This window comes from Manis javanica, chromosome 14 (assembly GCF_040802235.1).
Source record: "Manis javanica isolate MJ-LG chromosome 14, MJ_LKY, whole genome shotgun sequence".
Classification (NCBI taxonomy): domain Eukaryota; kingdom Metazoa; phylum Chordata; class Mammalia; order Pholidota; family Manidae; genus Manis; species Manis javanica.
The window spans coordinates 6,706,648-6,734,445 of record NC_133169.1 but is presented as its reverse complement, the minus strand read 5'-3'; the positions used below and the strand labels follow the sequence as shown (position 1 = coordinate 6,734,445).

General features: G+C 42.7%; 1 protein-coding gene across 5 annotated transcripts; it reads right to left on the bottom strand.

Moving 5' to 3' along the window:
• Positions 1-5: 5 nt before the first annotated feature.
• Positions 6-9,759, bottom strand: DEDD (death effector domain containing). Of its 5 annotated transcripts, none has more exons than XM_037024062.2 (6): positions 9,574-9,675; positions 7,789-7,821; positions 2,155-2,544; positions 1,862-1,969; positions 1,420-1,566; positions 6-878 (listed from the first exon to the last, which is right to left on the bottom strand). In XM_037024062.2, exons 3-6 carry the CDS (start codon positions 2,477-2,479, stop codon positions 502-504), a joined length of 957 nt encoding a protein of 318 aa, XP_036879957.1. In that variant the 5' UTR covers positions 2,480-2,544; positions 7,789-7,821; positions 9,574-9,675; the 3' UTR covers positions 6-501. The 5 variants fall into 5 exon arrangements, with proteins under 5 accessions (XP_036879957.1, XP_017495549.1, XP_017495548.1 ...); XM_017640060.3 differs by lacking the exon at positions 9,574-9,675 and adding an exon at positions 9,414-9,428; XM_017640059.3 differs by lacking the exon at positions 9,574-9,675 and adding an exon at positions 6,978-7,083 and having other exon boundaries at positions 7,789-8,908.
• Positions 9,760-27,798: the final 18,039 nt, after the last annotated feature.

The window sequence follows — 27,798 nt, the reverse complement described above, 5'->3', positions numbered from 1 at the left end:
ACAGCTTCTTTGTTTTTTAAAAATTCTATAATTTGGGAGAGGGTGGTGATTCATTTCCAAAATACACTTCAGGTCCCACCTTCCACATAGCTTACTCACAGCCCTTTGGTTTTTCAGACAAAATTTAAGAGCCCTCATAAAGCCAGAAGTACTCATAACCCCTCAATGCACCCAAAAGCAGTGTTCACTTCAGTCCCTTACAAAGACTATGTTCCATAGACTTTGCTTCTCCCTATACATTGTCTTACGGCTCAGTGGCAAGGTGGCTACAGAGACATACGTCAGGGGGTAAGTGGAAAAGGGAAACAAAGGGGAAGCCCAGGCACGTGGGTGCAGGGAGGGGTGGGGAACGCCACTTCCATTTTCGTCTTTTCCTTTAAAAAAAAAAAAAAGGCAGGGGTGTGATTGGTTGGAAGGGTAGAGAACAAACCCTAGAACAGTATGTAAGCTCCAGAGGTGGGTGGTAGGAACAGTCCCCAGAGAAGTGGAAAGGGGAAAAGGTCAGGGCAATGCTTGCAGCATCAAGTTCCTCAGGAGTTTCTGTCGGCCCAACTCATAGTCCTCCTCGTCCACATTCACCAGCAGCTTGATGGCTTCATGGCCCACAGCCTGCTTGAGGGAGTCTGTGATAAAGACACCTTTAAGGGCCTCTAATAATGAGCCATTGATGTAGTCGCGCCAGAATGCGTCGAGGTAGGTGAGCTCAGAGAACTTGATGTCACAGATGATGGACCCCAGGTCCCGGGACTTGAGGATGGTGTTGGCTTGGTTAAAGCGCTCAAACTGGCGCTCAAGTGGGTCCTGCTTGTTAGAGAAGACGTTGCCCTGCAGAGCAGTCTCGTGCTGGCAGTATTCAGCCCGAACTCGCAGTCTGATGTCTGTGGGGAAGAGAAGATACACAGATGAGCTGGTAGTGAGGGGTGAGTTTACCACCCAAGTTTGAAAGGTTGCAAAGAACAGCAGAGTAGCAAATTTGGGAGCTGTACCTAATAGCTTCTCCACCTCTCACCCAGGAGGAGTTCTCTTCTATGTACCTCTAAACTCCCTGCCTGCCTGCTAGAGGCCTTAAATGGGCCAAGCCCAGGTCAGATGATTCCCGTCACTGGCAAGCAGCACCTTGCTTCTAGGAGATACATTCTGATTAACAGGCACAGAAGTTCTTTTTAATCCTTTATCGTGAGGTAGTTCATCCTACAATAAGGATGTCATAACCACATCCCTTTGCTCAAGTATTAGAGAAGAGCTGAATGTACTCTGCCGCAAAAAGAGGGCTTCTCCCCCTCAACAGAGACCCTTCAGACTCTGCAACCACAATCAAAGTGAGCCTTGCCCTGTACAGCATAAGCTGCCCAGGATCCCAGCAGTTTTTATATTTCCCCTCAAGTCTACCCAACCTCTGGAACCCTTTAAGTTCCTCACCACATGTCTGCTTTTCCTTGGGGTCGGGTGTTACTGACTTCCGGCGTTTTCGCTGGCTCCCAAGTGTGGCTCTCCCTCGAACTGGCCGCTTGTTGCACATCTGAGGGCCCGAAGTGGGGCAGCACACCACAGGATAGTGGGGAGGCACTGACGAGAGGGCAAAAAGGAGTCAGAGTGGGGTAAAGGCAGGAATTCAAACACTTCTCTTAGAATGAGGAAGGAAATCATTCAGACTCAGCACTAAAAGCAGTACTGATGATGGGACCTGGGAACAGAGGACACAACCTGGGAACAATGACAGGACCTGGCTTGCCTGATTTTTATGGGGCTAGATATGGGGGGAACAGTGTCCTTTCATTTAGGCTGGCAAAGCTGGGAGAATGATGGGCTCGGTGTCTTCTCCCTTGATTATGGAAATCAGGAGGGGTTAGTATCTTCTCACCTGTTTTAGGGGGTTGGGGAGGCCTCGGTTCTGGATCACTGAGGGCTCTGGGAGTCACATAGCGAATTGATGTCTCCTCCAGATACTTGTCTACGAGATCGGGGCACACTGTAGGAGGAGAGGGCATCATTCAAGAAGAGATGCCAGCTTCCTTCTAGGCCAACCCACAACCGGTCTCGTAGTGCACTCTCCTAGTTCTCCCCAGGGTCGACACCTCCTCCCGCTTGGACTCCTGTTACTACCTCCCACACCCTTCCCAGATTCCAGCATCCCAGCCCCCCGTGCGCCCTCACCAGCCCGTCTCCTCTTGAGGGTGACGTAGGGCAGCAGGTCATGGCGAGTGATGATGCGCAGCAGCTGCAACACCTGGCGAAAGTTACTCTCGTCACAGCGGCCCTGGCGCTCCAGCGCCAACAAGAAGTCACGTCCGTTCCGGATGAGGCCACGCTCGTGGTCATCAATGACATCAACAAAGAGGAAGGAGAGAACGCGCACATCTCTGTGTGTCAGGTGGGTGCCCACAATGTCGAACATACGGTGCAGGCTGTACAGCCCGTGCTCCTGCTCACCATGCTCTTCTGGCCACACCTGGCTCGCCCGCCGCTTGGGGCCCGCCATACTGGGGGGCTCAGGTGTGCAATGCTTTCCAGGATCCCTGCTCAGCAGCCGCAATCCCCACTATACTGTAAGGATAAAGAAAGAACCTCTGAGCCACTCAATGGCAAGAACTGGTCTCGCTTGTTTTCTGTATATCCACACTGCCTAACACGATGTCTGGCACAGTGTAGTGCTTAATGTTTATTAGGGCTTTCCATAACCAACAGATATTGCCTTAAACCCAGACCCTACTGAAGGAATACAGTCACTTTTAAGTGGGAGACTTATATGCAATTTTCATGCTACATACCACCAGAAGTTGCTACTAGACATTACCCCCATCATTCCTCCTGCCTCCAAAATACTGCTTTTGGTCCCATGTGCTCTCCCTACCCACCCACTAACTAGTTCACCTCTTAAATGTAGGCAACATTGAGAGGAAGTAGAGAATTTATTAATATGGAAGCTGTAGCAGATGAACTTATGCACTGACAGTCAAGAAGCTGAAAACCATTAGGGTCAGAAGTACTTTCAAATCTGCCTATATTATTAACAATCTGTGTAGCTGTGTGACCTCAAGCAAGTCACTTAACTTCAAAATCTCACCATCCCATCTACACAACAGGGATGAAAGAAACTATTTCTCAGACCTGCTAAGAATCCAATGAGAAAATACATGTGAAATCGTTTTGTAAACCTTACATAAATGGTCACGAAAGAGATTTCAAAGAGATAAAGGTTCTTTGACCTCTGCAGCCCAGACCCATCCCTCAAACTATCTTAATTTCACTTACAATCCAACCAAGTCTGGAAGCCTAACTACTTGGAAGGTGAATCAATAATATTCACCAAAATACATGAATTTAAATCAGCAAACATCATTAAGCTCCTGTGCTGAGCATTCTCGTAATCCTCCTATGCCACTTGTCTCCTTTGATGTTCACACACTACTTGAATCTACCACATTCTAACCAATCCCCTGGCAATGACCAGTCACAGCCCTACCTTCATTATATAATTTGGCATTTGACCCTGGGTACCGTCTGTGGCCAACCAATATGTAATGCTCAAGTCTAACAACTGCCACCTCTACTACAGTCAGGCACACTCACTGTCCCACCACACAGTGCCACCCAGAACTGCCTACCCTCTGATCATGCCTCCAGTCACCCAATCAAGTATAAATTTCTACTGATGCTTGATTGCAATAGATACATATAAATATGTACGTTTATAATAGTGAAATGTATAACAGTGAAAAATTGAAAATATTCTAAATGTCCATTACTTGTTGAATGGTTAAAAAACATATGATGCTAATGCATCCATATTAAAGAACATATCTAACATTTATTAAGTATTACATATATTGAATATACTGAAATAGACTGCTTCCATTTTTATTAATAATTACCTATATCACAACAGTTGCATTCAGTTAACAATTACAAGTAAGCAGTGGCTAAATGAGGGTTTTGTTTTTGTTCTAATTTTACTGAGGCATGACTAACAAAGAAACATTGTATATATATATTTTTTAAATTTCTATCGATGCTACTTCTAAGTGTTTTTTAAATCTGCCTCACCTTTCTACCTCCACTGGTACTGCCTGGCTCAGGTCCCAACCGTCTCTCACCTGGACTACTGCAACAGCCCAAGGGCACTTCTGACCACCGACCTAACCCGCCTAAATTCTAACTCTGAACTAGCTACTGAAATGCACAACTGACCACATCAATTTTCTGCTAAGACCTATCTCCAGCCCCCTCCTTACCCATAAGAACACAAACTCCTTACGTACCACACACTAGAACTTCCAAGTTCAGGCCCTGCCTACCTCTTCAACCTCATAACCCACTTTTTATTCTCTAATATTATCAGTTTGTTTATAGCTCACATTCATCCTGCAATTCACTTCTCGGGCCCTCTCTCCAGGCTATTCCCTCTGCCCAAATGTCCCTCTCCCTTCTCTGTTTCACACCCCCATCCCCACCCTTTTTCAGATGGCTGACTCCTACTCATCCTTTACGAGTCAGCTCCAGTGCCATCGTCAAATTCATTCTCTACACCCCCATGCTGGGATAAGTAGTCCTCTTCTGTGCTCCTATGGAACACTGTGCATATTTCCTTTAAACCATTTATCAGTGTACTAAAATTATTCGTGTATGTATTATCCCATTGAATCTTCAGTGACTCATAAAGAGAGACAAAGTCCTATTCATCTTTGTATCCCTAATGCCTAGCAATGAGTAGAGGCTGGCACATAGTAGGAATCACCTATTGTTGAACTGAACTGAACCTCCAAGAGATCATCACAAGCCATACCAATTATGAAACAAACTCCTAGGTCCAAGAGTGAGAGGACCTCTCTAAAAACGATACATGTAATGCCTACACTTTAGCTAGCTATAGCCTCCCATACACTATGCAGAACTACCCAAACCATGACACCCTATTCAATAATGAAACAGACTGTTCATTCTGTCCATTTTATATACCAGGAAACTGAGGCTAGGTTAAGACAGAGAATGAAATGATATGCTGCTTCAGAAGAGCCAAGCTGATGGGGTCTCAGAAAACTGAAGAGCAAGTAAGACCTGGTCTTCTCTTCTTCAGTAATCCTGAAATGGAAACACAGGGAGACTCATTCCCTTAAGAAAAGGGGAGTTCCACCCTGGAAGCACTGAACCCCCTGCCATCAGTTCTAATATGTGGACAGGAAACAGAGCCCATGTCTAATTATGAGCACCCAGATGCTCCACCCAAAGCAAGGGAAACAGCTGGGAAAAAAGCTGTTCCACTACAGACTGGTTTTCCTTGTCTCTTCCTCTCGCTTCACCTGCTGCAGTCACTGGGTACAAATGAAGGGGAGTGAAGGAAAATAACTGCTTGTCGTAGCAGGCAACATGAGGAAACTGAGACACCTCAGAGCCCCTTACTTCTCATTTCCTCTCCCACTTGCTTCCCTTGACCAGCTGTTGATTATGAGACTCCCAGAAAAAGCAGATGGGCAGACTTTACATTCAACCAATCAAAAGCACAGGCTGCTCCACAGGTCCCTGATTCACAATGTCCTGACTATGAAGCCCAGGAAATGAAGAAATATTATCCCTACGTACCTGGCCACTGGAAAATGAGGCGGAATACAGGAAAGCACTATGGCCCTAATTATGTATCAATGGATGCAAATCTACAATAGGCCCCAGTCCTCGGAAGGTTAACTCCTGAGATTTAAGAGAGAGGGAGAGGAAAAACAGCCACTTTCAAGTCCTAGATCCCAGGTTGGATCATTCAGAGTGCCAGGAATTACCAGAGCTTCTAGCTCAGTGGCTCTCAACGAGGAATGATTTGCCCCCAGGAAACATTCAGCAATGTCCAGAGACATTCTAGATTGCTGTGACTGGAGGGGATAAAGAAGGGTGCTGTTGACATGCAGTGATCAGAGGCCATTCTAAACGTCCCATAATGTGTAAGACAGCCCCCCACAACAAAGAGTTATCTGGCCCAAAATGTCAATGACGCTGAAGATGAGAAACCCTAGATGGAGCATGATAAGGGTTGAAAGAACAGAGACAGTATGTCACTTTCACCCTAGATCAGGAGAAGGATGCAATTTGGTCCCTCCAACCCAAACCCATCAAACAATATTCCAGAAGAAAAGAATAGCCAGTCATGGACTCCTAAGTCCCAAAAGCACTGAGTTCCATCCCACTCCAACCTTTGCTTCTCTATCACCTGCCGCTGCCATTCAGGTGAACAGCAGGTGGTAGGGCTACCTTCCCTTCTGCCCCATCCCAGGAGGTCCAATTTGACCTAGTTCAATCTGGATCTCTGTAAAGATAAGAGAAATGCCATCTCTGCAAGACAGACAAAAAGGATCCTGCACTTAACCCTTATACCATCTCTAAAGTCCTGAAACTAGAGCAGCAGCAGACCCTTGTTAGGCTGCTGCTGAGACTTAATCTGCTTATTCAGTGAAGTGAAATGCAGTAGAGGCATAAGTTTCCCCAAGCCATGTCCTTGGGGGAAATGTCAGGAGGCTGGCATGCAGGCTTATTATCGTCTAGGATAGTAAATTCACTCACTCAGTAATCCAGGTGGGGGTTCCAAGAATCAATCTAACTTGAGCATTGAAAGAACATGGCCAAGTTCCTCTTACACTCAGTTTTCTCTGGCAGTGAAGCCCGGGAACTCAGCTTAAATTATACAGAGATCTAAATGAAAGGTATCAGACTAATGAGGAGAATGTACCTCCTCTAAAGAGAAGATTGGAAACAATTCCTGAATCTTGATGCCTGAAATACTGTGAGAACCTAAGAGGCACCCTTCCAGTAAACAGGAGTCCTGATGCCACCATTTGGTTTGGGTCCATTCTAAGAACCTAACAAATGGCTCCCCCACTACAGTTTACCAGTAATTATTCTTTATTTCGATGAATTACTGCATTTCCTGGAGTTGCAGTTTGTTTATTTGTTTTCTTTAGGGAGATCCAAGGCAGACAAGGGCCCACAGTACGTACCAGGATTGCCTCTTGACCGGTCGTTCTCTATTAGGGTTCTACTTCCAAGCCAGTTCTCATCCCAGCCAGGGATGGTATCTGCATTCTTTGTACTATCCCAAAAGTCCTTAGAGGAAAGCCATGTAGAGGAAATAAAAGAGTGATGTCTTGAAATGAAAATGATAGTCTACTGTCATCCCAAAGGGATGACACCTGTTTTTCACAGAACTACAGGGATCTGACTCTCTCTCATAAGCCCTTGGAAAGGAAGATCATGTGGAAGAACTAAAAACAAGCAATGTCTTGAAACTTGAAATGAAGAAGACACAGAAGCCTTCAAGATGGCTAAGAGTACATAAAGAGCTTTCCTGCTGGGGGGACTTAGGAAAATGTAACCAAATATCTGGAAGTCAGAATTACATAGCGTTTTTAAAAGATTCCAGGAACCCTGAACAACTAGAAGAGTAAATTAGAGAAAAAGCCTTCCCATGGAAAGTGCCTCAGCAACACTCCAAAGGCAAAATTTAGTAGACAATGTACTAGAGCACAATGTTCCGTATGTTGTTTTTCTCTCAGAGCTGACCAAGAAGACTAGATAACAACAAGCCAAAGCCTGCCCCCAAGACACCTAATTTCTGCTCTCCTTTCCCTCCTACCATTCACCAGCCACCCAGAGAGACAGTGAGAGCAACAGATCTTAGCTAAGCACTCAGTTGGCAAGGAGCTCCTGTTCCCCTACTCTACCCCTTCACTGAGCTCAACCCCCATACATTTCTCAGGCCATTTCCATTCCTTTCCATTGTTTGGAAACAATAAAAAGTTCCAGACTTACCTCTGCAAGAAACGTAATTGCCCAGGTCTCTTCCTAGCACAAGGTTCAAAGACAGCAGCAAAACAAAAAAACAAATGGGGGGGTGGGGTGGCGGTGTCAATTTTCAAGCTTCATTTTGAAACCTCAAAGGCCCAAAGAGTTAGTCAATCTCAGTTGCAAAAATACCCACATGGTCAAAGCCATTTCAGTTAACGTGATCCACTCCAGGCTAAACAAGAGGACTCACCCCAACAAGGTCCCTAAGTACCCCTAACTCTCTACTAGCCAATTTGCAAAACACCAACTCCAAGAAATTCCAGCCTGAATGACAAGAAAGGTCCCAAATTCAACAACCTGTAGGAAACCAATTATCCTCTGACACCTTCTCACCTACCTCAATTCCTTATGCGACCCACCTATTTTGTTACAATATTAACACTGACTTTCATCTACTAAAAACTAGGAGGAAAGTGGTTAAGAAGGCATTTTCTTTCCATCACTTCACTCATCAGACCAAAATGATCCTCCAAATTCTATCTTCACCGTCACCTGCACACAGTGAGAACAAAATACCCACTAAGGCAGTCTCACTCATGCATATACATTTCACTAGGGGACGTTTTCTATTTATGAATACTGATTGACCCCTCCGTACCCAGCACTTAAACAACAAAAGAACGGTCTGGAAACTGAAGTGTTCATTAATTAGCGGTACTACCTAGATGCCATCCTATATTTTCTGTTCCCCTTCTTGGACTTCCAGAGCGTCCACATTAGCATACAGGGCTCCAACATAGCATGGCTGTTTCCTCATTTTTGCATTGCTAATTGGTAAAAACTAGAAAAGTCTTTTACTCCTTCCACACTCCAGCAAGCACCCCCGTTTTCCTTCTTATCATAACCAGGAAAAACAAGGGAATAGGAAGCAAGCTACAGAACCTTTGGGTAGCGAATCCAGTTGAACCCTCATCCAACCCCAATTCTCCAAACCCACGTGACTATTCTCTTCTGCCCTTCCCACTCCATTAAAAGCTAAAGACCTGGCAATTAGAATTGGCTGCAACTGATGCTGCTTAACTCCGCTCTCTCTTCCCTTCCACGGGGAAAAGGGAAACCCCCGCACCTCTATCACCCGTGCAGCCCCACTGCCCCACCTCCCATCCTATTCCCCCTCCTCCCAAACTTTCTTCGTAGTCTCTCACTTTCTCCATTCCCTCGCCACACGGACACGCTCTCCATTCCCCAAACCTCCCTTCTCTCTCTTTCCACCCAGATTCTCCCCTAGGCCCTTCCCCACCTCCCACCTCCAATTTCACACTTTCAAAACCTCCCTGCAAATGCCCGAAGTCCCAGTCTCACCCTTTCCCACCTCTTCACAGCACCCTTCGCAAGGGACCAACCCTTCCAACCACTGCCGCAAGCCCCCGGCCCCTTCACACCCTCAGACTCTCCCTCCCGCTCCTACCCCCTCAATCCGGCGAGATCGCAGCCCCACTCCCACCCGGGCCTCTCTAATACCCCCGCCTGGCCCAGCCTGGGCCCTTGTTTACGCCCCTCCCCATGCCCCATTCGCCGCCGCGACCCCTGCCCTCTCCCATAGTTGCCACCTCCCCCGCACGCCCCCCTCGGCCGCTGCCCTCCCCCACCTCGCAGCGTCCCGTCACCTCCCTCTCCTGGGGTTCTCAGGCTGGACGTCGCCACCGCCTCCCCCTCCACTTTCCTTCCCCAAGCCCTTTGCGGCCCCGCCCGGCCCCGCCCCGTCCCGCTCGACTCCCCCTCCCCACTCCGGCCGCCCCGTCGCCTCACTCTCGGCTCAGGCTCGGCGCCGCCATGTTGGATCCATCCGCGCCGCTCGCCCGGGCCTGTCTCACGGCGCCGCATCCGGGCTCCGGCCGCCGCCGCGGCCGTGGGGGAGGGGAGCGGCGGGCGGGGGTGGCTGCATCCTGCACAGCGCCTCCCGGAACCTGGCCGGTTAGTGGCGGCTTCGAGACCATAGTGAGGCATGAGCCGGAGTAGCCATGCTGGGTGAGGGCAGCCGGGCAGCGGCATTAAACGGAGAGTGGATGGCTTCACTTTGGGAGCAGAGAATGGAGATTGGCAGCCATCTTGCTTTGGGGCAAACTGGCAACGCAAGTTTTTCTTGACGGCGGCTTCAGGGCCGTAGTATAAAAAATGAGCGAGCATTGCATTCTTGCATATGAAAACATTGGTGGCGCCAGAGCTGGTTGATCTCGACTTCAAGACCCACTGAAAGGCTGGGAGTGGCAGCCATGACGCGCAAGAGCAGGATATTACGGGATCGGACAGTCCCGCGAACTTCGGGGAAGGTTCCTGATCTGAACTTGACCTTTGCACCGAGCTTCCTGGTAACCCGGACGTTCCGTAAACCTGGGTCCGGAGCAGTAAACGCTGCTCAGATGCTTTCTCGAATTTCGTTCTTTAAGGTTTGCATTTTGAGCCCCGCTTTACTGAAGGAAGTGTCTCCTGAACTGAATCCTTAACTGTTGGGAATTGGGGAAAAGGGTACCAGATACGTTCTGGAGCTGTCAGCAGTCTGGTATCGTTGAGAGAGAGGTAATAAATGAGGCCCGTGGGATTGGGAGGTACCAGATTACTCAAGGCCTTGTAAATTAGTTGAGGACTCTTATCAGAAGAGTGAATAGTTCTATTTGCATTTTAGAAAGATAACTGCCTTGAGGGGAATGGGTTGAAAAACGAAGTTCCAGGCACAATCAGGCAAGTCTTACTAGGTGAGAGATGACAGTGGGTCAATAGAAGGGAGAGTGTGGATGGAAAAAAAAAAACGATCGGAAATGGGGATAAAACAGGAATCCAAGATATTTCCCAGTGTTCTGACTTGGGCAACTAGGAAATTAATACGCTATTTTCCTTATTGTTTGGGGAGAATGAGTTTTAGGTGCCTGTAGCAGGCAATCCATTAGACACTTGAATTATGTGGGTTGGGAGCCCAAAAGAAAGGTTTGGGTGTGTGCGGCCAGTGTGTGTGTGGAATATAGATGTCTATTCAAGCTATGGAAGTGGCAAAGATGACCTAGAGAGAGAGCATTCGAGGGATGAGAAGAAGGAGGGAAGCCTAAAAGGACACTTAGAAGAGGCAAAAAGAAACAAAAGAAGGAAACCAGGAGAGATGTATCCAGAAATTTGTCAAAGTGTTAACAGATCAGGTAACACTTGGACTAAAATGTGTCCTTTAGATTTTAGACAGGCAGTGATTTTTGAGAAAAGTTTCAAAAATAAGGTCGGGTAGAAACCAGATTGAAGTAAATTGAGTGGTTGGACAGGCAAATGTATACAGGCAACTTAGAGGCAAGCAGTGGGGTGCAGCATGAGGCAGAATTCCAAAGAAACAGAAGGAATTTTGGATGCGTGTTGGACAAGCCAGATAGAGATGTCCTAATGACAGTTTGAATATACAGATCTAAAAGGTAGGAGGGAAATACACTAAATGAAAAGGAAGTTTAAGTGCAGAAGAGTACATTGGGCACATTTACACAGCCATTGAAAAATTAACCATGAAGAGTGGGGCCTGGGAGGATAAAGTTTACACTTTTAATTTTAGATCCATCTTTACTGTTTGAATTTGTTTGGCTGTGTACATAGGTTACTTTTATAGAAAACTACTTAGCAACTCCAATGATGCATACACCAGAAATTCTGAATCATGAATATTTCAGTGGTAGTTGAAGTCATAGATTTGCATAAACTCTCCAGAGAAGAGCAGAGGGCTAGGAAGGGTTCTCTAGATAATTTCAACATTTAAGGCTCAAGTAGAAGAAGAGCCTTCAGAAATCTTTGAAAAGGAATAGCCAATGAGGAAGAACCAAACCTGGGTGATAATTGTTACAGAATCAGAGGGAAGACAGTGTTTCAAGAGGATGGAAGTTGTTAAAACTGTCATATGTCCCCAGTTAGGCAGCTACCAGGAAATGTGTTTTCAGCTCCAGACCCAGGTTTCTTGGAAGCTTGGCACAAGGACAAATCCAATCATGAACCCTCCCCCAAGTATCATGTGGAATCTCCCCTCATGCTATTCCACCCTTATGTGTCATGGCTGCCAGTCCCACTCTTTCCGTGGGTCTTAAGTTGACATCAGCCAGTTCTGGCCCCCAAAATGTTTCCACACTGAAGAATGCTCCCTCTCCCATTCCTTACTATGGCCCTGGAGCTGCTGTCAAGAAAAATCTGTGTTGCCAAATATCGTGAAGTTAAGGAATGTAGGAGTATATGTTAGAGTTGAGAAGGTCAAGAACTAACAAGGGATCCCATGGATTTTCCTAAAGCAATGCAGAGTGATATGAAGAGTTTGACATCAAGATTAATCAGTGCTGAAGTTCTCAGTAAGCATGAGGGTTAAAGCAAAAATACAGCCAAGTGGCATACACTTCAAAGGAGGAAGAATTTCTGAAAGAGGAGGAAAACAGTGGTCTGAGAGGAGCATTGGATAGTAAGGAGAAGGGTGATACCCTGCCACCCATTCCTACCGGATGACAGAATAAGTACCTTCTACTGCTTTAGAAGGTTGAAGGGAAGAGGTATCCATTAGAAAAAGCCAAAAATTTCTACCCCACTCATTTCCCCCACAATACACACTGGAACTCTGTTACTTTGTAAACAACCTCCCCTATATCCTCATTTTCTTCACAGATTGCTTCCTAACTTCCTAGATCTGATCTGATAGATTTCAGAACCAATAAGCAAAAAAAAAAAAAAAAAAAAAATCAGGATATAAAAAAAGTAACATGAGGTGCAAATTTCATTTAACAAGCATATATATAGCTCGCTATACACAACCTCAAATCACAAATTATTTTCAAGCACAGTTGGAACATGTTAAAAATTGACCATATATAAGCCAAAGCAATCCTGAGAAGGAAGAATAAAGCTGGGGGGATCACACTCTCCGACTTCAAACTACAAAGCCACAGTAATCAAAACAATTTGACATTGGCACAAGAACAGACCCATAGATCAATGGAACAGAATAGAGAGCCCAGATATAAACCTACACATATAAGGCCAATTAATATATGATGAAGAGCCATGGATATACAGTGAGGAAATGGCAGCCTCTTCAACAACTGGTGTTGGCAAAACTGGACAGTTACATGTAACAGAATGAAACTGGATTATTGTCTAACTCCATAATCAAAAGTAAACTCACAGGATGGTGGCGTGAGTAGAGCAGTGGAAATCTCCTCCCAAAAACACGTAGAGCTATGAAAATATAACAAAGAAAAATCTTCCTAAAATAGAGACCACCGGACACAGGACAACATCCAGACCACATCCACACCTGCAAGAACCCAGCGCCTTGCGAAGGGGGTAAGATACAAGCCCCGGCCCGGCAGGACCCGAGCACCCCTCCCCCCGGCTACCAGCGGGTGGAAAGAAACCGGAGCAGTTTTTTTTTTTGGCGAGTGCTTTTTGGAAGCCTTAAAGGGACAGGGACCCCGGTGCTAGGGAGGCAGGGCGGCGGGACTGGTGAGCGGGTGCCTGGGACCGGCGCCTGAGGACAAAGAATATCCCCCGTTTTTCCCTGCGGGACTGGTGGGCGGGTGCATGAGACCGGCACCTGAGGATGGAGGAAATCGCCCGTTTTTCCCCCTTTTTTTTTTTTTCTCTTTCTGGCGAGTGCTTTTTGGAAGCCTTAAAGGGACAGGGATCCTGGTGCTAGGGAGGCAGAGCAGCAGGACCGGTGAGCGGGTGCCTGGGACCGGAGCCTGAGGACAAAGAATATCCCGCATTTTTCCCTGTGGGACCAGTGGGCGGGTGCCTGAGACCGGCACCTGAGGACGGAGGAAATCGCGCATTTTTCCCCTTTTTTTTTCTCTTTTTGGCGAGTGCTTTTTGGAAGCCTTAAAGGGACAGGGACCCTGGTGCTAGGGAGGCAGGGCAGCGGGACTGGTGAGCGAGTGCCTGGGACCGGCGCCTGAGGACGAAGAATATCGCGCGTTTTTCCCTGTGGGACCAGTGGAGGGGGTGCTTTTTGGAAGCCTTGAAGGGACAGGGACCCTGGTGCTAGGGAGGCAGGGCAGGAGGACCAGTGAATGGGTGCCTGGGACCGGCGCCTGAGGACAAAAAAAAATCACGTTTTTCCTTTTTTTTTTTTTTTTTCTGTTCCCTCTCTCATTGTTGCTGTTATTGTTTTGGTTTGGAGAGTGCTTTTTGGTAGTCTTAAAGGGGCAGGACAGGTCACTTAGACCAGAGGCAGGGAATCTGGGGATCTCTGGGCACTCTAACCCCCTGGGCAGCAGGGAGCACAGAGGCCCCTTACGGAGATAAATAGCCTCCCGGCCGCTCCCCCTCCAACGGAGCTCCACCATTTTGGAGGAGCAGCCCCAGCCAGGCCATGCCCACAGCAACAGCAGAGATAAACCCCATAGCAGCCGGGCAGGAAGCAGAAGCCCTGTCTGCACACAGCTGCCCAGCACAAGCCACTAGAGGTCGCTATTCTCCCACGAGAGGAAGGCCACAAACCAACAAGAAGGGAAGCTCTTCCAGCGGTTACTTGTACCAGCTCTGCAAACTATCTCTATCACCATGAAAAGGCAAAACTACAGGCAGACAAAGATCACAGAGACAACACCTGAGAAGGAGACAGACCGAACCAGTCCTCCTGAAAAAGAATTCAAAATAAAAATCATGAACATGCTGACAGAGATGCAGAGAAAAATGCAAGAGCAATGGGATGAGATGCAGAGAAAAATGCAAGAGCAGTGGGATGAAGTCCAGAGGGAGATCACAGATGTCAGGAAGGAGATCACAGAAGTGAAACAATCCCTGGAAGGATTTATAAGCAGAATGGATAAGATGCAAGAGGCCATTGAAGGAATAGAAGCCAGAGAACAGGAACGTATAGAAGCTGACATAGAGAGAGATAAAATCTCCAGGAATGAAACAACACTAAGAGAACTGTGTGACCAAGCCAAAAGGAATGATATTCGTATTATAGGGATACCAGAAGAAGAAAAAAGAGGAAAAGGGATAGAAAGTCTCTTTGAAGAAATAATTGCTGAAAACTTCCCCAAACTGGGGGAGGAAATAATCGAACAGACCATGGAATTACACAGAACCCCCAACAGAAAGGATCCAAGGAGGACAACACCAAGACACATAGTAATTAAAATGGCAAGGATCAAGGACAAGGAAAGAGTTTTAAAGGCAGCTAGAGAGAAAAAGGTCACCTATAAAGGAAAACCCATCAGGCTAACATCAGACTTCTCGACAGAAACCCTACAGGCCAGAAGAGAATGGCATGATATACTTAATGCAATGAAACAGAAGGGCCTTGAACCAAGGATACTGTATCCAGCACGACTATCATTTAAATATGATGGCGGGATTAAACAATTCCCAGACAAGCAAAAGCTGAGGGAATTTGCTTCCCACAAACCACCTCTACAGGGCATCCTACAGGGACTGCTCTAGATGGGAGCACCCCTAAAAAGAGTACAGAACAAAACACACAACATATGAAGAATGGAGGAGGAGGAATAAGAAGGGAGAGAAGAAAAGAATCCCCAGACAGTGTATATAACAGCTCAATAAGCGAGCTAAGTTAGGCAGTAAGATACTAAAGAAGCTAACCTTGAACGTTTGGTAACCACGAATCTAAAGCCTGCAATGGCAATAAGTACATATCTCTCAATAGTCACCCTAAATGTAAATGGACTTAATGCACCAATCAAAAGACACAGAGTAATAGAATGGATAAAAAAGCAAGACCCATCTGTATGCTGCTTACAAGAAACTCACCTTAAACCCAAAGATAAGCATAGACTAAAAGTCAAGGGATGGAAAAACATATTTCAGGCAAACAACAGTGAGAAGAAAGCAGGGGTTGCAGTACTAATATCAGACAAAATAGACTTCAAAACAAAGAAAGTAACAAGAGATAAAGAAGGACACTACATAATGATAAAGGGCTCAGTCCAACAAGAGGATATAACCATTCTAAATATATATGCACCCAATACAGGAGCACCAGCATATGTGAAGCAAATACTAACAGAACTAAAGGGGGAAATAGACTGCAATGCATTCATTTTAGGAGACTTCAACACACCACTCACCCTGAAGGATAGATCCACCGGGCAGAAAATAAGTAAGGACACACAGGCACTGAACAACACACTAGAACAGATGGACCTAATAGACATCTATAGAACTCTACATCCAAAAGCAACAGGATATACATTCTCAAGTGCACATGGAACATTCTCCAGAATAGACCACATACTAGCTCACAAAAAGAGCCTCAGTAAACTCCAAAATATTGAAATTCTATCAACCAATTTTTCAGACCACAAAGGTATGAAAGTAGAAATAAATTCTACAAAGAAAACAAAAAGGCTCACAAACACATGGAGGCTTAACAACATGCTACTAAATAATCAATGGATCAATGAACAAATCAAAATACAGATCAAGGAATATATAGAAACAAATGACAACAACAACACTAAGCCCCAACTTCTGTGGGACGCAGCGAAAGCAGTCTTAAGAGGAAAGTATATAGCAATCCAGGCACACTTGAAGAAGGAAGAACAATCCCAAATGAATAGTCTAACATCACAATTATCAAAACTGGAAAAAGAAGAACAAATGAGGCCTAAAGTCAGCAGAAGGAGGGACATAATAAAGATCAGAGAAGAAATAAACAAAATTGAGAAGAATAAAACAATAGCAAAAATCAACGAAACCAAGAGCTGGTTCTTTGAGAAAATAAACAAAATAGATAAGCCTCTAGCCCAACTTATTAAGAGAAAAAGAGAATCAACACAAATCAACATAATCAGAAATGAGAATGGAAAAATCACGACAGACTCCACAGAAATACAAAGAATTATTAAAGAATACTATGAAAACCTATATGCCAACAAGCTGAAAAACCTAGAAGAAATGGACAAGTTCCTAGAAAAATACAACCTCCGAAGACTGACCAAGGAAGAAACACAAAAGTTAAACAAACTAATTACGAGCAAAGAAATTGAAACAGTAATCAAAAAACTACCCAAGAACAAAACCCGGGGGCCGGACGGATTTACCTCGGAATTTTATCAGACACACAGAGAAGACATAATACCCATTCTCCTTAAAGTGTTCCAAAAAATAGAAGAAGAGGGAATACTCCCAAACTCATTCTATGAAGCCAACATCACCCTAATACCAAAACCAGGCAAAGACCCCACCAAAAAAGAAAATTACAGACCAATATCCCTGATGAATGTAGATGCAAAAATACTCAGTAAAATATTAGCAAACAAAATTCAACAGCATATCAAAAGGATCATACACCATGACCAAGTGGGGTTCATCTCAGGGATGCAAGGATGGTACAACATTCAAAAATCCATCAACATCATCCACCACATCAACAAAAAGAAAGAGAAAAACCACATGATCATCTCCATAGATGCTGAAAAAGCATTTGACAAAATTCAACATCCATTCATGATACAAACTCTCAGCAAAATGGGAATAGAGGGCAAGTACCTCAACATAATAAAGGCCATATATGATAAACCCACAGCCAGCATTATACTGAACAGCGAGAAGCTGAAAGCATTTCCTCTGAGATTGGGAACCAGACAGGGATGCCCACTCTCCCCACTGTTATTTAACATAGTACTGGAGGTCCTAGCCACGGCAATCAGACAAAACGAAGAAATACAAGGAATCCAGATTGGTAAAGAAGAAGTTAAACTGTCACTATTTGCAGATGATAAAATACTGTACATAAAAAACCCTAAAGACTCCACTCCAAAACTACTAGAACTGATATCAGAATACAGCAAAGTTGCAGGATACAAAATTAACACACAGAAATCTGTAGCTTTCCTATACACTAACAATGAATCAATAGAAAGGAGAAATCAGGAAAACAATTCCATTCACCATTGCATCAAAAAGAATAAAATACCTAGGAATAAACCTAACCAAAGAAGTGAAAGACTTATACTCTGAAAACTACAAGTCACTCTTAAGAGAAATTAAAGTGGACACTAATAAATGGAAACACATCCCATGCTCATGGCTAGGAAGAATTAATATCGTCAAAATGGCCATCCTGCCCAAAGCAATATACAGATTTGATGCAATCCCTCTCAAATTACCAGCAATATTCTTCAATGAATTGGAACAAATAATTCAAAAATTCATATGGAAACACCAAAGACCCCGAATAGCCAAAGCAATCCTAAAAAAGAAGAATAAAGTAGGGGGGAATCTCACTCCCCAACTTCAAGCTCTACTACAAAGCCATAGTAATCAAGACAATTTGGTACTGGCACAAGAACAGAGCCACAGACCAGTGGAACAGATTAGAGACTCCAGAAATTAACCCAAACATATATGGTCAATTAATATTTGATAAAGGAGCCATGGACATACAATGGCAAAATGACAGTCTCTTCAACAGATGGTGCTGGCAAAACTGGACAGCTACATGTAGGAGAATGAAACTGGATCATTGTCTAACCCCATATACAAAGGTAAACTCAAAATGGATCAAAGACCTGAATGTAAGTCATGAAACCATTAAACTCTTGGAAAAAAACATAGGCAAAAACCTCTTAGACATAAACATGAGTGACCTCTTCTTGAACATATCTCCCCGGGCAAGGAAAATAACAGCAAAAATGAGCAAGTGGGACTACATTAAGCTGAAAAGCTTCTGTACAGCAAAAGACACCATCAATAGAACAAAAAGGAACCCTACAGTATGGGAGAATATATTTGAAAATGACAGATCCAATAAAGGCTTGACGTCCAGAATATATAAAGAGCTCACACGCCTCAACAAACAAAAAACAAATAACCCAATTAAAAAATGGGCAGAGGAAATGAACAGACAGTTCTCTAAAAAAGAAATACAGATGGCCAAGAGACACATGAAAAGATGCTCCACATCGCTAATTATCAGAGAAATGCAAATTAAAACTACAATGAGGTATCACCTCACACCAGTAAGGATAGCTGCCATCCAAAAGACAAACAACAACAAATGTTGGCGAGGCTGTGGAGAAAGGGGAACCCTCCTACACTGCTGGTGGGAATGTAAATTAGTTCAACCATTGTGGAAAGCAGTATGGAGGTTCATCAAAATGCTCAAAACAGACCTACCATTTGACCCAGGAATTCCACTCCTAGGAATTTACCCTAAGAACGCAGCAATCAAGTTTGAGAAAGAGAGATGCACCCCTATGTTTATCGCAGCACTATTTAAAATAGCCAAGAATTGGAAGCAACCTAAATGTCCATCGGTAGATGAATGGATAAAGAAGATGTGGTACATATATACAATGGAATACTACTCAGCCATAAGAAGTGGAAAAATCCAACCATTTGCAGCAACATGGATGGAGCTGTAGAGTATTATGCTCAGTGAAATAAGCCAAGTGGAGAAAGAGAAATACCAAATGATTTCACTCATCTGAGGAGTATAGGAACAAAGGAAAAACTGAAGGAACAAAACAGCAGCGGAATTACAGAACCCAAAAATGGAAATCCAAAGGGAAAGGAACTGGGGAGGATGGGTGGGCAGGGAGGGATAAGGGGGGTATTAAGATTAGCATGCATGGTGGGGAGGGAGAAAGGGGAGGGTGGGCTGCACAACACAGAGAGGACAAGTAGTGACTCTACAACATTTTGCTAAGCTGATGGACAGTAACCGTAATGTGGTTGTTAGGGGGGACCTGATATAGGGGAGAGCATAGTAAACATAGTATTCTTAATGTAAGTGTAGATTAAAAATTAAAAAAAAAAAGAAAGAAAGAAAGAAAGAGAGAGAGAGAGAAAGAAAGAAAGAAAGAAAGAAAAAAAGAAAGAAAGAAAGAAAGAAAGAAAGAAAGAAAGAAAGAAAGAAAGAAAGAAAGAAAGAAAGAAAAAAGAAAGAAAGAAAAGGGGGATTACTCCTTGATAGGGTAAAACTATTGGTAAATCAAAGATCAATGCATGCTTTAAATATCCTTAATGTTGATCACTCAAAGGGTGTCAGATGATCAGGTATGGAGGTACTCTTTTCTGATAATATTCCTTTCTCTTAATAAAAAAAAAAAAAAGAGCAGTTACTGTGTGCTGACCTCCAATGAGTTCTGCACAGTGGTATAGAGGGCATGTCAAAGTGTGGGCAAAGGGTCTGTTTGATTCTATGCAGAAGATCAAGGCCTAGCTTGGCTACCCAGAAAATGAACTAAGATACGATATGAGGAGGAGCTTCCGGCATCAGCACTCTCTGGAGGACTTGTGCCGGGGGATGATCATCAAAAAGCCTCCACAGGGATCCAGACGATGCTGCGGTTGTGGCTGTATCCAGCCCACCGTCTCCTGGACTTGCCATAGGAATGAGGAGGGAGATGTCTAGGCTGGCATGTGCATACAGTGAGACAACGAATTTGACCGGATCTGTACTGTTGGAACTCAGCTAGGAGTTGGGAGGGGTGCAAGTTGTAGCACTCCAAAATCTTATGACTATAGACTATCTACAGTTAAAAAAACATATGGGATGTGAACAGATCCCAGAAATGGGCTGCTTTAATTTGTCTGATTTCTCTCAGACTGTTCAAGTACAGTTGGACAATATCCATCATATCATAGACAAATTTTCACAAATGCCTAGGGTGCCTAAATGGTTTTCTTGGCTTCACTGGAGATGGATGGTAATTATAGATTTGCTTTGTTTATGTCACCGTATTCCTATTATGTTAATATGTGTGTGCAAATTAGTTAGTAGTTTAAAACCTATACATACTTAAGGTACTCTACAAGAAGATATGTCCAAGAAATAATCAATCCTCCCATGTTTCCTTCCATATGCTACATCTATAGCTTTTCTTCTTTCTTCCTAATTACAACCCTTAAATAGAATTCATGCCTCATATCGATTTTACTGAGTATCATAATTCCTCCAGGTGGTAAAGATACCTCGAGACAAGTGCTGGGCATAGAAGCCACAGGGCATAAATCTGCAAAGAAGTAAAAAGCTAACCTTTTCAAACAATATGGCTTCTTTCTCACTTACCAACTTTACATTTCCCTGTATGGCCCCGGAAGATGACTGGTTAGCGAGAGACGGGTAAGATTCCTCAAGGGAGGAACAACCTAAGACAGGCACAGTCGCAGGGGGGCCATCAGGTGAGAATTTGGGGATCAACAGAGGTGAGGCTCAGAACCTCACCCCCCCTGCTTTGAGAGAAATCTTCTGCATCCGTGGATGTTTTGCTGCCCTTGTCTAGCTTGGATTAATACTTAGTCCATAGGCACACACCTGATCATCTGATCATCTACATTTGCCCTCTTACAGCACTAAACTATGTTTTCTACCTTTATCTTGCATCTACCTACCACTTCAGCATTTTATTAAAAATAAAAATAATAAAATAATAAAGGGAGAAATGTGGGATCAACATATAAATCAAGTACAAAAATCAAACGAATATTCATATTTGACCTGATTGTTTATAGGTCATAATGTGTGATCAAAACCGAAAGTTTCTGTGATGACTGCCCTTGTACTGTTCACCATGTAAGAATTTATTCACTATGTAAGAACTTGTTCACCATGTAAGAACTTGTTCGTTATGCTTCAGAAGATTGGAGACTGACGAGAATTAGACTTGAGATGGATTAATGATTGTACATTGAGCATTGACCCCCCCTATACTGAATTTTATTGTAGTTAACAACCATTTGATCAATAAATATGAGAGATGCCCTCTCAAAAAAAAATAAATAAAATAAACTCAAAATGGATCAAAGACCTGAATGTAAGTCATGAAACCATAAAACTCTTAGAAGAAAACATAGGCAACACTCTTGAATATAAACATGAGCAACTTCATGAACATATCTCCCCAGACAAGGGAACCAAAACCAAAAATGAACAACGGAGACTACATCAAACTAAAAGGTTTTCTGTACAGCAAAGGACACCATCAGTAGAACAAAAAGGCATCCTACAGTATGGGAGAATATATTCATAAATGACATCTGATAAGGGTTTGACATCCAAAATATACAAAGAGCTCATGCACCTCAGCAAACAAAAAGCAAATAATCCAATTAAAAAATGGGCAGAGGATCTGAACAGACACTTCTCAAAAGAAGAAATTTAGATGGTCAACAGGCACATGAAAAGATGCTCCACATCGCTAGTCATCAGAGAACTGCAAATTAAAACTACAATGACATACCACCCCACATCAGTTAGGATTGCCAACATCCAAAAGACAAGGAATAACAAATGCTGGAGAAAGGGGAACCCTCCTACACCATTGGTGGGAATTTAAATTCATTCAGCCATTGTGGAAAGCAATATGGAAGTTCCTCAAAAAACTAAAAATAGAAATACCATATGACCCAGTAATTCCACTGCTAGGAATTTACCAGAAGAAAACAAGATCCCTGATTCAGAAAGTAATATGCACCCCTGTTTATTACAGCACTATTTACAATAGCTAAGATATGGGAGCAACCTATGTGCCCATCAGTAGATGAATGGATAAAAATGTGGTACATATACACAGTGGAATATTATTCAGCCATAAGAAGAAAACTAATCCTACCATTTGCGACAACATGGATGGAGCTAGAAGGTATTATGTTCAGTGAAATAAGCCAGGCAGAGAAAGACAAGTACCAAATGATTTCCCTCACTTGTGGAGTATAATAACAAAGCAAAACTGAAGGAACAAAACAGCAGCCGACTCAGACTCCAAGAAGGGACTAGCAATTACCAAAGGGAAGGGTGTGGGGAGAGTGGGTGGGGAGGGAGGGAGAAGGATTAAAGGGCATTATGATTAGCACACATAATGTAGGTGGGTCAGGGGTAAGGCAGTATAGCTCAGAGAAGACAAGTAGTGACTCTTTATCATCTTACTATGCTAATGGACAGTGACTGCAATGGGGTATGGTGCGGGGCAGGGACTTGATAATATGGGTGAATGTTGTAACAACAGGGTTGCTCATGGGAAACCATAAGATTTTATATCAATGGTATCATAATAAAAAAAAACTGACCATATTATGCTATAAAGCAAATTTCAAAGGATTGGAATTATGCAAAGTATATTCCTTGCCCTCACTGCAATTAAGGTAGAAATCTACAGAATTTTAACTAGGAAGTCCCTTTATATAGAAGTTAGGAAATATGTTTATAAATAACGCAAAAAATCAGATCATGATTGGAGTTAGAAAATAATTTGAACTGACTGGTAATAAAATACCATATGCTAAAATTTATGGAATGTGCCTAAAGCCATACTTACAGGAAAGTGTATAGTCTTAAGTGCACATATTAGGAAAAAGAATCTGGAAAATCACAATTTTTGTGTCCATCTCAAGAACCTACAATAATAAATTAAGCCCAAAGAAAGTAGAAGAAAGGAAATGTGCACATAGTCTGGAAGGATATATACTTTAAATAATAGCAGCTTTTAATCTCTTCTTATAGGATTTTCAATTAATAGCATTTCTCTGTATTGTTTAAATAAGCTGGATCAAACAAACCCAGTTTTTGTTTGAGGAAAAGAAGTGCTAGAGGAAAATAGTGATAATTTGAAAAAAGTGATCTAACACCGTTGTGGTAACACAACACCAGGAGCTATGAACAGAAGACTGATAAACAACCTCACATACGACAATTTTCCACATGGTTAAAAAAACACTATGAACCAAAGCAAAAACATGACAAATAGGAAAAATATTCACAATTCATCACAAATGGCTAATCTCTACTTTTTTTAAACTTCATACAAATCAGTAAGAAAAAAATGAGTAATGAAAATGAGCAAAATAATTTACAGAAAAGGAAATACAAATGGATACTAAATCTATGAAAAGATACCCTCTTCACTCCAAATGAGAGATGGACATTAACATTGTGTCAAGATACGGAATCTCATCATGGGATTGGCAAAAACAATGCAGCTGTGACACGCTGTTTTGGGGGAGAATTTGTCATTTCATATATTGCTAATAGTAATATAAATTGGCTTAATCTGTATGGAGAATAATTTGGCAATAGTTAACAAAATTTAAACTGCACGCTTTTGAGGCAACAGTTCTATATCTAAGTATTTATTATTGCACGTGTACTAAATGACAAGACAAGGCTATTAACTGCAGCATTGTTTGTAGTAATGAAAGACTGAACACAACCTAATTGTCCATCCATGAGGGTCTAGTTGAACAAATTATGGTAGATCTCTACAGTGGGATATCTGCTAAAGGGAGGGAGGGGGAGAAAGAAAAGAAAAAGAAAGTAGCTTTGTATACATTAATATGGAACAGCCTCCAAGATACATTATTCAGTGAAAACATTATTCAGTGCAGAAATGTGTATAGTATGCTACCATTTGTGTAAAAAGTTTTAGAAGAATGTATATGTGTGTATATATTGGTATGTTCATAGAATATATCTGGAAAGATACACAAAAAATTGCCAGAGGGGAGGGGTCCCTGGGAAAGGGAACTAAGCAGCCAAGGAATGGGGTGAGAGGGAGACTTACATTTCACTCTATAGCTTTTCGTACCTTCTGAATCTTGAGCAGGTACATGAATTACCCACTCTAAGGTAAATATTTTTGAACCACATGTATGTAAAATTTTGTTCTGATTTTATCATACTTTATAAGTATTTCCATATAGCATATTATATAGAATTAATATAACAATGTTTTTTAGGAGCTTTCCCACCTTCTGTTATGAGTAATTATCTGGATAGTAGCTATTAATATAATACTATTTTCTCTCATGCCTTCCTGCCTTATACATGTTCTGTCGGCCTAGAACTCCATTCTTCCCGTGCTCACTCCTTGACGTCACATTCAATGTGCTTATCTGGTAGTTCCAGTTCAAATGCTATCAGCCTTATCCTATTCTCAAAGTATGCTTACTCACACAATGCTGGAATACCTCCAAAACAGAGATTTGTTATTTTATGGTATTTTTGTATTAGTTTCTCCTCCCCAAATATTATGTCTTTTCATTTTTGTTAACCAAATCCTCTAGCATTCCTAACCCTTGCCCTTATCTTACCAGCTACTAGATATAAGGGAAGTCACATTAACAGTATAACTCAAAGTTCATAGTTGCAAAGTCGCATGGGTGATATAAACACCTCTCAGGGTCCTGTGCAGACTTCAGCCCTTTCCGGGGACAGAGTTGATTGTCTCAAATGTGTTCCTGCAGCTCTGCTGTGCTTGGTTAGGAGCCATGAGTCTCTGTGGTTTCAGAAACACAGGTTCATTATTAGTAACTGCCCCTTTGGGGGCCATCAATGGCCCCCAGACATCCCCTCCAAATCCTCATATCCCACCTGCTAATTTCACATTGGCCTGGAAATGGTGGAAAGGCATATTAGTTGGTTAAGGATGTGATCTCTAGAGCCGGACTGTGCCTGGGATTGAATTCCAGTTCTACCATTTACTGGCTGATTGATACAGGGTCTTCTTTCATTTAATCTGACTGTGCCTTAGTTTCTTCAAATGTAAATGAGGATAATGAGAGTAACTACACTAAGCTTGCTGCCAGAACTGAAGGAGCTAATTTTGTAAAATGTTTAGGACAGTGCCTAGCACATAGTGAGAACTGTATAAATGGGTAGATATTGTCACTCTTTTCACCAAGTTCTTTTAAGTATGGTCCCAATTCTCCACAGCATAACAAAGCCAAGTTACAATTTACAGTATTCTTTTCTGAAGTCTCCAGGCAATAACCAAAGAGAAAAATTTCCAGAACTGGCCACCTATCTACACTGACCGTCTAGAGGTGGCTCCCGCCCTGTAGTAGAGCCAGCATTTCCCTCACAATTCTGAGGTTACCTTCCAGCATAATGGAGACCAGAGCAGCCTCTTAAAGACCAGAGGAAGGACATTTTTCAATTCTTTCCCTAATCCAAGATCTATTTTGCTCAATCCAGTATTTGTTTTTCCTCGCATCCCAGGAGCTACCTTTTCCCCTGATGACTGACAATAGGGCTTTCAACTACTTTCAGGGGCTCCCCATGTACCCAACTGTCCTCTCAAAATAATGGTTTGACATCAGTGCATTTCCCAGAATTAAGCTTCCAGTTAGTCCTGTCCAATTCCTTTTTATAGTTGTTTTAGGATAATATGCATGAGGGCAAGGGCTCTGCCTGCCTTGTGCACTACTGTATTTTCAGTGCCTCGATGTAGTAGGGACTTCATAAACATTTGCTCATGAATGAGTTCTTCCTTTGAAAAAAAGATGAAGTTTGGGCCTACATATTCTTTCAGTCTTCTCAGTCTTACCTTCTGATCTCTTGTGAGAATTACGTAAAGCAAGAATAAGCTAAAATAAACAATTCTCTAAAATAAATATACTGTACCAAGATGCAGCTACGCCTACAATAATAGAGGCAGCCACCATGTCTATAACAGAGATAGTCCTTTGTATTATCATACATATTACTAACTCTGCTTTATTCAATGGTCTAATAAGGTGATTTTCCAAAACAATGAAACAAAAATAAGATGCAGATTTAAAAAGACAGCTTTTCTTGTGCTTACCTTACCTATCAAGATTTTCATTTACTTTAAAAATATTGATTGAGCACTTACTTTGCATCAGGCAATACAGTAGTCGGTTTTAGAAATACGGCAGTTAACAAGATAGACACTAGGTCCCTATCATGAGCTTCCAGTCTTTCAAGATAATTAAAGAATAAAGATGTGTGGTTACTATAGAGGAAGTGTTCTAAGGACTAGAGGTATTACTGCACTTCAACAGCAGCGGTTCTGCATTGACCATTTTTGTATTTTGAAATTCCAAGCAGGATTTTGTTTGTAAACCGGGTTCCACTACAACAAAAAGTTGAAAATTACTGCCATATTATTAATCAGAATTTCACTCCGAAAGCCTATTGTGTGAATGAATGAAGAGACATTGCATATATAGTTGTAATAACCCTATAAGCATTACTATCCTCTTTAGGTGAAAAAATGCAGTTCAGAGTTAAAGTAACTTCTCAATGTCTCTTCCCCCCAATTTTATTGAGGAAAAATTGACAGATATAATTCTGTGTGTATAAAGTGATGATTTGATATACATATATGTGATGATTTTATATACATAATACATTGTGGAATGATTACCATGCAAGATAATTAACCTCATGTGGTTAACTTTTTTGTTGTGGAGACAATGCTTTAAGATCTACTTTCAGCAGCTTTCAAATATACAAAACAATACTCTTAACTATAATCACAGTGCTGTTCATTCGATCCTCAGAATTTGTCTTATACCTGAAAGTTTGTACTCTTCGACCAACATTTCCCTACTTCCTCCTCCCCCTTTCCAAACTGTCAAATCAAAGTCTCATTCCAATTTGCTACACTCTGTACCACACCACGGCGCCTGCACCCAAAAGGGAATAAATCTTTATTTCCCCAACTAGATCTCTACTGACATATTACAAAGCTTTGAAGAGATACCGTCATACTTAAGAAACACAATGCTTTCCCCGACAAATTCAGAATTCCATAATTCGACTGTTAATTCTTCAGGGCGAGACTATGTATTTATACTTTGCTTCTCCATGGTTTCCAGTAATTACCTTCGGTTTGATAGCTGCATAAGCCCCTGCTACCTCCGCCGGACTACGTGCAAGCTGAGGAAGCTTATTTTTAGCAGAAATATGTGAATTGTGCGTTTTAGGAAAACAGTGCCCGGAATCGTGCTTAGAACAGCCTAAAATTCTAAACCCCCCCAAGTTTGGGAAGGTGTCGGGAAAGGTTTTCTGAGATTTCTTCTCTGAGCATGAGCGGAAGTGACCCTTTAAGCAGTCTGCGGGTTTTTTTTTTTACAGTAAGTGCCATTTCAGAGAGCAATCCATTCCATTCTGTTTCCCCCGCTACACCCACAAGCAGGTGACCAGATGATAAATTTGTCTTCGTTACCAGAAAATAACTCATTCAAGGAAGTCTAAAGGCAGTCCAATTCCCCCTCTTCCCACAGTTAAGATGGCGGCGCCCTGAGTGTAAACTACGG

Coding starts and splice junctions, on each gene's coding strand:
- DEDD (XM_037024060.2), bottom strand. CDS start 2,479: ATGGCGGGCCCCAAGCGGCGGGCGAGCCAGGTGTGGCCAGAAGAGCAT. Junction 1,970..2,154: donor CCTCAAGAGGAGACGGGCTG/GTGAGGGCGCAC, acceptor CTCCTCCTACAG/TGTGCCCCGATCTCGTAGAC. Junction 879..1,419: donor CAAGGAAAAGCAGACATGTG/GTGAGGAACTTA, acceptor TCTTCCCCACAG/ACATCAGACTGCGAGTTCGG.